This window comes from Maylandia zebra, linkage group LG8 (assembly GCF_041146795.1).
Source record: "Maylandia zebra isolate NMK-2024a linkage group LG8, Mzebra_GT3a, whole genome shotgun sequence".
NCBI classification, from domain to species: domain Eukaryota; kingdom Metazoa; phylum Chordata; class Actinopteri; order Cichliformes; family Cichlidae; genus Maylandia; species Maylandia zebra.
Window position 1 is genome coordinate 16,912,742 of NC_135174.1, and position 11,914 is coordinate 16,924,655.

Consider the following 11,914-nt stretch of genomic DNA (forward strand, 5'->3'; position numbering starts at 1 on the left):
AAAAGAAATGTGAGGACAATAGAAAATGTGGAAAGATTAGCTGAATGAGAGCAGAAAATACAAATGGATTAGCTGAAGTCATGTCCAGCTTATTTTAGATGCACGTTGTATCAAAGTGACAGCTCAACCCTAAAATCATATTCACATTGTGATCTAGTCTGTCCACCTAGTGGAAACGTTCTGTATTTTTAAATCATGATCCATTTACTTTATTGTAGGAACTGCTTTCTTTCCATCTCTACATCCAATCTAAAGAAGCAGCAAGCCCAATAATATTTCCATGCTGTCAGAGTAAATGGACCTCGTCAGGGGAAGATACAATGGCAGAAAAATCACCCTTTAAATTCTTTAATGCTCTTCGCAGAGTTCTGACATACCTTCAAGTTTGAACCAAGCCTGGAAAAAATCAAATATGCAACATAACACAAGTGTAAAGTACATGGAAAGCTTTTATACACTTGTTTATAGCATGCTACGTTCTAACACGATAGCATTTAGAGTCCCACTGACAGTTACATGAACAGGTTTAAGTCTCCATACTATACAGGCAATCAGTTTGTGATTAAAGTGCAGACTTTCAGCTTTAATTCAAGGGGTCTATCAAAAGTATTTAATTAACTGCTTAAGAATTACAGCCATTTTTGTAAGTTCTGGGTTGAAATTACATCGTTTTAATTGAAGGATTTTTTTTTTATTAATTTAAAAATTCTTTGCAGTCAATGACTACCCAAGGTCGAGAATCCACGGACATCTCTGCAACTACCACTCAGACCAAACCTTTAACATCATTCTTTTTTGCATTGTAAAGGTGGTGATTGGCTATGCCATGTCTTGCTATTGTCTGGCAGGCTTTAGCTTCATGTGATTGTAAGAAGGTCGGGAGCATCTTACAACTATATGGATGTGTGGACTAATTGAAGAACCAACACTTCTGTGCATTAAAAATTGATTTCATAATCTTTTAGTAAGGGAGAGCCCAGTTCCAAATACATTTTAACTGCCTATTAAGAAACTGAGTCCTCCATATCAATATGGATCTCAACAAATTTCAACAAACATGTCCAAAATATGATGACAACTATCATTTTTTTCAGTTAGTGAACACGTACAGCCTGCAGTACTACCTGTGTACAAATGAGATCACACACTGACTCATCATTTACCATTTGGAGTTCCACCAGTGACCCAGTTTGGTTCATTTAGGTTCTGACACATAGCTACAAAAATACTATGAAGCGCTGGCAGTGACTGATGTTGGTATCTTGATGCTGCAGAAGACATTTCTCTGACTCATGTGACTACTGCCCCCTAGTGGCCACAGGAGGCAGGGGGATGAGTGATAAAGGGTGAAACGATTGAAGGGAAGACAAGAGTTAAAGACAGAGGGGAAAGTAGGGGGAAAGACTCCTCAGATAAAAGAAGGAGACTTGCCTTTGAGTAATATGTTTGTGTGAACACTTCTGTTTGAGTCTGCAGTTTAATAATTAAAATCCTATCATTGAGAGAAAGAGAACAGTTAAGATACACTACCTTAGCGTTCAGGGGCCATACTGTTGGTCTATGTATTACCCAACCTTTCTCCTCTGACCCCCCTCCATTTTTCACTCATTCTTTCTTCTTTCCCTTTTATCTCTTAAAACACCTCTACCTCCTTCTTCTCTCCCCCTCACCCATCTGTCATCCACGTGCCTTTTCCATTTGTTTATTACTTTGCTACTTAATGTAATGGGAGGGCGACTTCTCACCGGTTGACTGTAAGCAGAATGATTACACAGGGCAACATTTCTGCACAGCTCTCTAAATGAAGCCAAAGGACTTGGAGCACATTTGTTACTTTAATCACACTGGGACATATTGTTTTCAGAATGGCATTTGAAAAGATGTGCTTTTTGACCCACTGGCTCCCTGAGTTGCTTGCTGCAGGGCACGGAGCCTAAGTAGTGATACACAACACGTTTTTTTCGGTCGATGGAGTCAGGCAGCGCTCCCGGCAACAGGCAACAAAGAGAGACAAAAGGGGGAAAATCGATTGCAGTGTTTTCTGCTAACAAAATGTCTCCTGGCAACAAAATGCTCCTTTTGTGATTAAGGCAGCTTTGCCTAGGAAAGTCATTAGACGCCGCTTATCATTGGCATGAACCACAGTGTGGCCCTATGTGTTATCGCTATAAGTGTCTGCGAATAAGCACTAGCCAAGTTCATCAGTTTTGTCTGTAAGCAGCTTTCTCTCCTATCTTTACTTCTGATTGGCTGAAGCTGCACAGTGGATTCTGTTTGCTTATTAATATAGCCAACAATAAAAAAAGAAGCCTCCAAATAATAACTTAAAACTCAGTATAGGCTCAACTTACTCTGCATATGTGCTTATTGATTGTAGCTTACGTGTAACATCCTGGTATTTCCCCCCCTCCCTCTGATTTTTTTATCCAGGTACGACCTTCCTCAGTACGGCAGCCGCAGGAAGCTGATCTCGCCCTCTGGCCTCTATGATGAATATGGAGAAGTCGTTGTTGACGATGACGGCAGCTACTACTACAGCCCACAGGAGTCTGATGGAGAGGTAAATGCAGGAAAACAGAATGCAAAGGGAAACGCTGGAGAGCAGATTATACAGGCTGGTAACAGAGTCCGTAATATTTTCACGATATTCTCAAAAATAGAGAATAATGAACCTACAGTTACACAGTTAGTTGGTGTAACTGTAGAGAATTGGTTAAAGGAATAGTTCAACACTTTGAGAAATGCTATACACTAGTGTGCTAAAGTGCAGTACTGCAATACTTAGATCTTCTTTGGACATTGGCTGCTTTTTTACTCATGTTCATTCCAGTGTTTGTATCTGATGATTTTCAGAGTAAGAGTTCGTTAACACTGACCTATAAATCATTCGAGCATAAATAATACACCTAACTCAAGGGATGAACTGGTGTAGTGTCCACACAGAACTTAGCAACAAGCTCGTTTTAAATAGCATATTTCGCTTCTTTGTTACTATCAGTCTGTTGCACAATCACATAATTTATTCCCTTTTCTTTGGTTTCCTCTGCCAAAAATGCCCAAATTACCCAGTTTTGTAGGCATAAACTAGTCATTTTGCACCAACAGTGTGATTCCCAAAGAGCTAAAATGTCTCAAGGGAACAGTGCCTGTCAAGAAGCCATTATTATGTAAGAAAATTGGGAGAAAAGCTTGAAGTAAATTTTCCAAGAACTAGATTGAATAGAATAGATAAAATTAGATGATAGAAGAGGGAGCCAGGGAGGAGAGGAGAAAGCTACAACAGCGAGCGTCTACAGTCATCTGTAAAACACCGTGGAGGCTCTGTCATGGTTTGCGGGTGCATTTCAGCTAGTGTTGTTGGGCAGTCGTCCCCAACCCCCGGGCTGGGGACCGTTACGGGTCCGTGAGTCGTTTGGTACCAGGCCATGAGAGTCGAGGCTCGGGTGTGAAATTTATGGTTTTCAGGGGTTTTATTGTCAACTCGGTTTCCCTGGGTCTTTTCCCGCGTTGTAGTTGTGTGTCTTATTTTGAAAGAAATATTTGTGTTACCATAGCAACCAGAGAGCATTAAGGGGGAGATGTGGCGCATTTCAGGAGGACGCTGCTAATAAAGTTACACAATTACGCGGTGAATTTGCGTTTAGTATTATATTTACAATATACCACAGTTTTTCTCTTGGTTATATTTTTTATTTGGGTGTATTTATCCGCCACACCTTAAAAGCCGGTCCGTGAAAATATTGTCTGACATTAAACCGGTCCAAGGCGCAAAAAACGGCTGGGGACCGCTGGTGTTGGAGATCTTGTCAAAACAGAAAGTCAGAAAAGTCAGATTTAGATCCACTATTGAAATACCATTTGGAAGGATTTCTGATCGGCAGTAACTTCAATTTTCTGTAGTGCAGACAGTGCAATAAAAGTCATGGACTGGCCTCCCTAGAGCCTGGACCCTAACATTACAGAATCTGTGTGGGATCATCGTGACAGAGAACAGAACAAAGGGCAGCCAACATCCAAAGAAGAGCTTTGAAATATCCTCAACACAGCCTGGAGAACTATTCCTGAAGAAATAAGTTATAATAAAGCTTGCCTAAGAGAGTTCAGGCTGAAGAATAAAGGTGTTCATACCACATAATGACTCTTAAGATCATTAGTATTCCTGCATATGTTTGCACATGCAATAAATCAGCGCATCAGAAATGAAGGGTGGCTCAAGATTTACAGTGACTGAAAGCAGAAAGATTGAAACGGGAGGAATTAGCTAGAAAGACAAACACTGTACAGCATTATCCTAAAAAGAAACCCTAATTCAGGCTCTTCTCATCTCAGATGGCAATGTGTGTTTGGCCCATATTTGCAAGCGCTAAAAGTAACGCAGATTAGGCCTGTATGTGGATGCTATTTGGGATCTGTCTGTTAATCCTAAATGTTCAGCTATCCTTTTAAGGTTGCAGTACATCCTTTTTTATTTTTGTTACAATGTACTACATAATGGAATGTGACTATTCATATTGAAAGCATGCTGTAAAGTTAATATGTAGTGGTTGCTCTTTATGGTCAAATGTTAGTGTTATCTAACTTGTTTTTGGACTAATGTCATCATTGCACCAGGTGAGGAGAAAAGTTCAAGGAGACAAATTAGCTCCACACCCTTCCCACCTTCAGGCTCAAACTATTCCAGCCCTGAGAAAGACCCACGGACACGTGAGAACTGAGGATGACAAAAAACAAGAAGGCAGTACAACTGCTAACACTAAACCTAAGAGCTCGAGCGTGGCTACCAGGTTGCAGGCTTTGATGCGAGTGAGTACGGCGCTGTCCTCTGCAGGGAAAAAGTCTGGACAGCCTCCTGCCATTCACCCTCCGTGGAACAAAGCCAGAATTGGACCGATAGAGGAGGGAGGCCGAGGAAGAGGAAAAGTGGAGGGAAAAGCGGGAGGAGTGAGAATTGGGTTTGAGAATGGGGGAGCAGGGAAGAGGGAAAATAAAAGGGTAGGCAGAGATGAAGCAGTAGAAATAAGGAGGGAGAGGGGAGGAAGAGAAGAAGTAGAAACATGGGGGAGAAACAACAGAGGTGGCGGCTCAAACAATGCAGTTGGAGGAGGAGGAGGCATCAGGCCAGAGCACAGGGGACGGCTCCCTGGACTGTTGTCCTCTGGCCAGTCTTTCAGCCGGGATGGCAGCATGGTCATAGATGGGAGTTATTTCCAGATGTCCACTGAAGCAAGCAAACCCCCAGCAATGGAACAAAAGCTGAGCGGGGCCCTCAGTCTTATCTCCCTAGCCAGAAGGCTCCAGGGACCAGCCAGGGTGGGAGGTGGACAGTGGAGCAATGGCGAAAGCTGGGACACAGGGAAGATGGATGGCTCCATGGGAGATATGAGCGTTTCTGCTTTAGTGTCTAAGGGAGCCACAGGAGAGGAGGGGAGGAGGTGGGAGTTCGGAGAGCCGAACAGCTCCATTGAGGGATGGTGGAGAAAAGAACAAAGATTTCGCGGTGGTGTTCAAAGTGATTCGGAAACAGGAAGTGGCAGCAAAGAGTCTCTGTCGGAATTCAGTTTCTCAGACGCAAGCAGCCACACGTTACGTGTCCCGGCAGAAACAGACGAGGCCGAGTATGACACAGAAACAGAAAAAACTGAGTCCGACTCAGGAAACGCAAAGGAAGAGGAAAGCCAAGATGAGCTGGGAGAGTGGTCTGAGTCTGAGACGGAAGATGAGAGGAAAAAAATGAGTAGAAAACCGGCAAAAAGACACGTTAGTGATAGTTCTGTGAGCAGCAACAGCAGGAGTCATAAAAGCAGAAGCAGTAGAGGGAGCTTTAGAAGGGAACGCAGCAGCAGACGGCGAGACCGGAGCGGCAAAGAGACTGATAGAAAGAGCAGCAGGGACTCGGAAAGTTCTAGACATTCGCGTTCAACCGTTTCTAGTTCCAGGCCCAAAACTTCCAGACGGCCTTCACGTGAAGCAACAGAGCCAGAGAGTGAAGAAGAGAGCGAGGAATCTGAAGAAGAAGAGGTAAAAAGTGCTGGATTGGGAAAGCCGTCAACGAGCAGGCAAGCTTCCAGTCACACCCAGTCAGACATCAGCTCAGGCCCGACGGACAGCTCGGACGACTTGTCACCAATCATGGAGGACAGCGAAGAGGATGAGGAGGAGGAGAAAAGCAGCGACCACGATGGGGAAGAAGGCGAAGATCCCAAAGATGAAGAAGAGGGGGATTTGGGAGTCAGCTGAGCCGAGATTAAATTCTTTGCCACTCAGTAAGGTCTGGGGTGAAAATGCTTGGATTGAGAGTGAAGTCATTACCTGAGTGGAATTTATAACTTTAATCTCTCTCTTTTTTGTGTTTTCTTGTTTGGCGTGATTTACATCCACTGTAATTTAAAGTGTCGGCGTGTCCTCTGCTGCCCTCTCTGACTGTCTCTCTTCTTCTTTTTTTCTTTCTTTCTTTGGCTTGTAACTTTAATCCCCCTTTTTTCCCCAGTTAGCCTTTCTCTCGTCTTCGTGAAGTGCTTTTCTGCTTTACATCTACAGTTTTTTTCCCCCCTGAGCCGACTTGTCTCGTTTTCCGATTGTGAAAGCTCCCACTTCGAGCTGATTGTTTCTCTTATGCTGCTACGGCTCAGAGATTATTTACTGACCTCTCTTTGTTGCACTTAAGGTTTACTCAAGCTTTTTTTCATTAGTCATTTCTCTTTCTTTGCTCATTCTTCTGCTAGCAGTCAGCTCTTCCAGCAGCGTTTACCAGCAGGAAGAAAAGATGCTTTCTTTGTTATGGAGAACATGTACTTTCTTCTATACAATGAAGGTTCTTTAAATCTTTAAGGGTTACATGGTGTGTATGTGTGTGTGAACATGTAGCAGTGTTGACCCTGACCTACTATATTATACTTAAATAATTTAGTTTTGTGTTCTAAAAGATTACATCCAAGACCAACATGTGCTATATTTCCAAAATCATTTCCCCATTTCAGTTTTTTTCATTTAAAAAAACACAAAAAACCTCATCATTAGATGATCCAAAGGCCGGTTTGTTGAGTCACACTGCTGACATGTCTTTGTATTTGCAGTGAGTCAAAGTGTTTTTTTTATTGTTGCTCATTTTCTCACTTTAAAATGAAAAAAACGTTTATTTTAACAGCAATTAAATCAAAATCTTTACAAATGACATGGAAATGTTGGGTCTTCTGACCAGAGAAGGTTTGGCATGTCTTCAGTCTGGTGTGTAGATAGCCTTATTTCCATATAAATACATATATCAACTGAAATACAACCCCAGTTCCATAAATGTTGGACTGTTGTGTGAAGAATTTAAAGTTGATGGCAGCAACAGTCCCAACTTTAACCCCTTTTTTTAGTCAGAGGAGAGCAGTTTCTGGATATTTCTTGTCTGGTAAGTGAAGCTAGCTCCCCAACAGTCCAGGGTCTTATTTGTCATAGTTTTCCTTTATGTGCCAAATGTTTCCCGGTTGGGGAAAACTCTGGATTGCAGGGAGGCAAGTTCAGCACCTCAACTCTTACAAACCCATATTCTTGTAATAGATGCACTATGTGGTTTAGCATTGTCTTGCTGAAATATGTAAGGCCTTCCCTTAAAAAACAACACCATCTCAGACTTTCGTTCCTATTGTCACCTAGTGTGTGTTCATGGGTTATTGTGATTGTTTATTTCTGATATTTTGAGTCTTTACTAGTGCTGTCAGCGTTAATCTCATTAAAACCACGTTAACGCCATAACCGCATTAACGTGGCAAATCTCCGTTGGCGAGTTAACGCAGATCGCCCCGTGCATGGGGCTGCTCGGCGCTAATGCGATAACAAGCTAACCACGCTAACGCATTGACGCAAGGATGCAGGTTTTTGAACTGAGCACTGATATCAAACCAGATGGTGATAGTCCTCTTTAGTCCCAATGATGTGGCCATCCAGTCCCACTTAATCTAATCAGTTACAAGATTTTCATCTAGCTGTTCCTTTTTTGAATCACTTACATTTCCAGGCTTTTGTTGCTGTCGTTCCAACTTTTTTGAGTTGCTCCCATCAAATTCAAAGCGAGCTAATTTATGTCTCAGTTTAAACAGTTTTTTTTTTTTTAATTCCATTTATTTTCTGTGTTCTATTATGAATAAAACATGGGTTTATGAGATTTGGATATCACTGCATTCTGTTTTGATTTACATTTTATACAGTGTAACAACTTTTTTGGAATCAGGGTTGTGGAATTCGTCCTTTGGCCATTTCCGACTATGAGAGAACTCTGAATGCAATGTAACCTAAACATAAATGCTATCAATGTTCACAGTTAGTCAAATCATTTATTATTAGTTATAGATTTTACCCAGCATTTTTTAGGATGTCTTCCTAAAAGACTGTATTAACCCAGAAAGCCACTGTGCTGATATTGTAACACATCGTCTTCCTAGCCCATCACACAATGCTGTTCTGTCAGATACCGCTTCTGTCACAGAGAAACACACAAGGTGTCCTTTGGTGTAGCTGCCTTGATGCACTGGCAGCGGTAGCACTGGATGCTGAGAGATAACTGTCCTCTTTTAAAAAGCAACGCATAAATAAATCACAGTGTCTCTGTCAGCCAGCGGGCCATGTCCTGTTTTGAAGCTTTGTACTTTGCACTTTTTGTTTTGCTTGATTTTCACTCGCCGAATAGTTCTTGCTGTTGCTTTTACCTCCTGCTTATTTTTCAGACATTGTAAACTATTCAAGTTAAAACAAGGCCGTCCTTTACAAGCGCCCATACTGTACATAATGAGTTGGGAGTGGGACCTCTCTCGGTTTTGCCCCAGTATTGCCACCGAATGCATCACAGCAGGGATGCCATTGGATACCTTGTGCTTCTCTACAAGACACCAGCAGCTTTGACACCTTGGGAATGAGACCCAGGTGGTTGTTACAACTTGTAGTAACACCTCTGTTAGTTGTGGGAATAACTGTTTGTTAAATGGATGCTAATATCATCACCGGTAAGTCTCTGATGCTCGCAAAGGAAGCTGTTTAATGTCGTGAAAGGCTTTAATCCTAGTTTGTACGCCTAAATCAAACCAAACCTTGGAAATGAAGCTTAAAATCATAAATCAAGAATACTTATGTGGGTCAAACATAGTCAGTCTTTATTTTTGAAAAAGATTAGATCATGGAGATACGCCATCACCCTGTCAACTTTTTACACATCCTTGCAAAGCTGCTGGTGCAACTAAAAGTACTTATTTCCCAAGGGTTTGCTACAGCAGATGGGTAAACAGACTTGATTTGGTACAGTTCTTCCTGAGAAAGCCTTCCTATTTATCCAGGCTTGGGGACTGGCAGAGGAAGTACACTAGCTTTTGACACCCCCTGAGGCTGGGTTTGTATCTCCTCCTGATCTCAAACCAGAGACTTTTTGCATGTAAGGCAAATGTGTTCAATGTCGACACCACAGAGGCACTCGCTGCTAGTGAGAGAAGGAAGAAGGAGTGCATTATTCTCCAAAATGCCTTTAATTTCAGTTTTAAACTTTCGATGGCCTTTTGTGAGTAGATGTGTGAACTGTGTGAAGTTCCCCAGTGCACACCACAATACATCATCAGGGTAACTACTCAGTACAGTTCACCGAAGGAGTTTTGAGGCATTATCGAAAAAGCACTTTGAGGCAGACAGCAGATGTTCACTTTTTGTGCTTTGTATCATCACTTTTACGATTCATTTCTCTTGCCTCAATGAAACTCCCAAGGTCAGCAGTTTAAAGTCACATTATTGATGTGTTTCTCTCAGCAGGGCAGCAGAAAACGTCGGGTCAAGTTGGTGTTTGACCGAGAGTACGAGACCAGCTCCACGGGTGAGGAAAGCGCGCCAGAAACCCAACGTGGGCGCTTGTCCTCCACCCACAACAGCCAAGTCAACGTTAACGGGAGCATCTACGTGGCCCAGAATGGCTCCATCATCCGCACCCGACGCTCAGTAAACACCACAGGGCCCACGCAAACCACTACTACGAACAACAACCTCAAACTCCCCTCTCCTATCTTCAGCTCAAGGCTGGCAAAGCACTTTAAAAAACTAGACAAAATGGCTGCCACACTGGAAGAAAGAGTTCCCCTGAACAGCTTCAGAACGACGCTGGACGGCGGGTGCAACACACTCCGCACTTTCCAGAGCTCGGGAACGGTTGCCACCACGACAACCACGTCCTCTTTCTCCAATCCTGACAGCAAAACGCTGAATGTGTTCAACACACGACAATCCAGCGTTTCTTCAGGGTCAACCAGCACCAGCAACGCAGGCCCTGAAAGCGTGGCGTCGAAATCGAACCTGCTCAAAGTGGCACAGGAAGGCACGGAGCAGTCCCAGAGCACAGCGGAGAGAAACGAGTCGGAAGAAGGCGAGAGAGAGTCCAAGGTAGACGGCAGTAACGACGACACGGACGGACTCGTCATCAGAGAGCCGCTGGAGTGCCCGAGTGACAGAACGCAGTCGGACGAGGAGGAGTTATGGATGGGGCCGTGGAACAGCCTTCACATACCCATGACCAAACTCTGACTGAACGCTACGCCACTGTGCTCGTCCCATATTGCCAAGATCACTGAAACATTGAGACATGATTTCTGTTCATTAGTTGTGGAACTAACAGGGATGCTCCAGGTCAATTGGAAGAAATCTAATTACATGATTTGCTAGTCTGTTGTCTGTGATGGAAGATTCCTCACATATCAGCCAGTAGAACTTTATTTTATTTACATTCAGAGAAGTGATGGAACTATATTTGAAGCAAAAACAGAACAAATTCATTGGCGTTTAATTGGTTATTTGGATTACTTATTAAATGTCACTTTTTTGTACCTTCTCCACTGAAACTGACCTGATTTCAGAGCTGCAACACCTTTAGAAAACTGGACCTAAACTGAGAGGACTTATATTTCTACTTTGATAGCAGAGGCAAAGGTGCGTGAACTTTTTAATGGCCCTTTAAGCGACTGGTGTCTGTATGGAACTGAGTGACTCATTCAGTATTACGACTACTGACGCAACTCATCTTGAATTTGCCTGACATGTTTCATTAACACATGAAGTCGTGTATTGTTCACACTTGCCTTTTTATCCTTGTAAAGTTGCTTAGCAGACTTTACCCAAATAAAATTCCAGCCATTGAAATGTGGTTTCGCTAACTTGATGATATGCTGCTAAACCCCAAGCTGTAACCTTGAAGGCTGGAAAAACAGGAGCCAAGGTTCAACTTCAACACCCTCCTTTTTAAATTGGTTAGTTTCCTGTCACGGACACGGCTTTTTAGCGTAGTCCGCAAATTTTCAATAGAGTTGAGTTTTTGGGAAGGCTATTTCAGCAGATTAATGTTAGCCTGCTTTTTTCATTCCAAAATTAGTTAAGTGTGTTTGGTATCATGGTCCTGTTGGAACAAGATTTAACTATCTAGCTGCTGATTTTTGGTGAAGTGAAGACTTTGGAGGGACTACACCTCCTTCATTGTTCCATACACCTTCTGCAGTGTACCAGTAGGACGGGCAGCAACACACCGTTGGTCCAGTGTGCTCAGGTTTGAAAACCTTTGACATATATTTGTTTCCTTGGAGCCATTCAAGGAGCAGACTTGATGAAACAGGTTTCAGATCCTCAAGATTTTCATATTAAGATATGGAATTTAATTGTATTGAAGGCCAAATAAAAATCAACAATACTTTTGACAATTAGGTTCAATAAGCTCACAGTGGCGTTGTCTACTCTTCTCTTTGGTCTCTAAGCAAACTGCATAGGGATTAAAGCACATACTCTGTTTTCCTTAAAAGCTCCGTCTTAACTAATTTTACAAGGATTTTCATCACCGCTGTTGTACGGGCAACCGGCCTGGAAGCATTTAGGGTTTTTGGATAACCGAAATTCGGAACAGTCACTAAAACAGCAT

General features: G+C 42.6%; 1 protein-coding gene across 1 annotated transcript in view; it reads left to right on the top strand.

Moving 5' to 3' along the window:
- LOC101480347 (protocadherin-15) overlaps positions 1-6,263 on the top strand; it is a 214,916-nt gene extending 208,653 nt beyond the window's left edge. The window contains exons 39-40 of the mRNA XM_076887498.1: positions 2,431-2,560; positions 4,612-6,263. Of these exons, the coding sequence (XP_076743613.1) occupies positions 2,431-2,560; positions 4,612-6,237 (1,756 nt within the window). The 3' untranslated portion in view covers positions 6,238-6,263. The remainder of the gene's footprint in view (positions 1-2,430; positions 2,561-4,611) is intronic.
- The last annotated feature ends 5,651 nt before the right edge of the window (positions 6,264-11,914 follow it).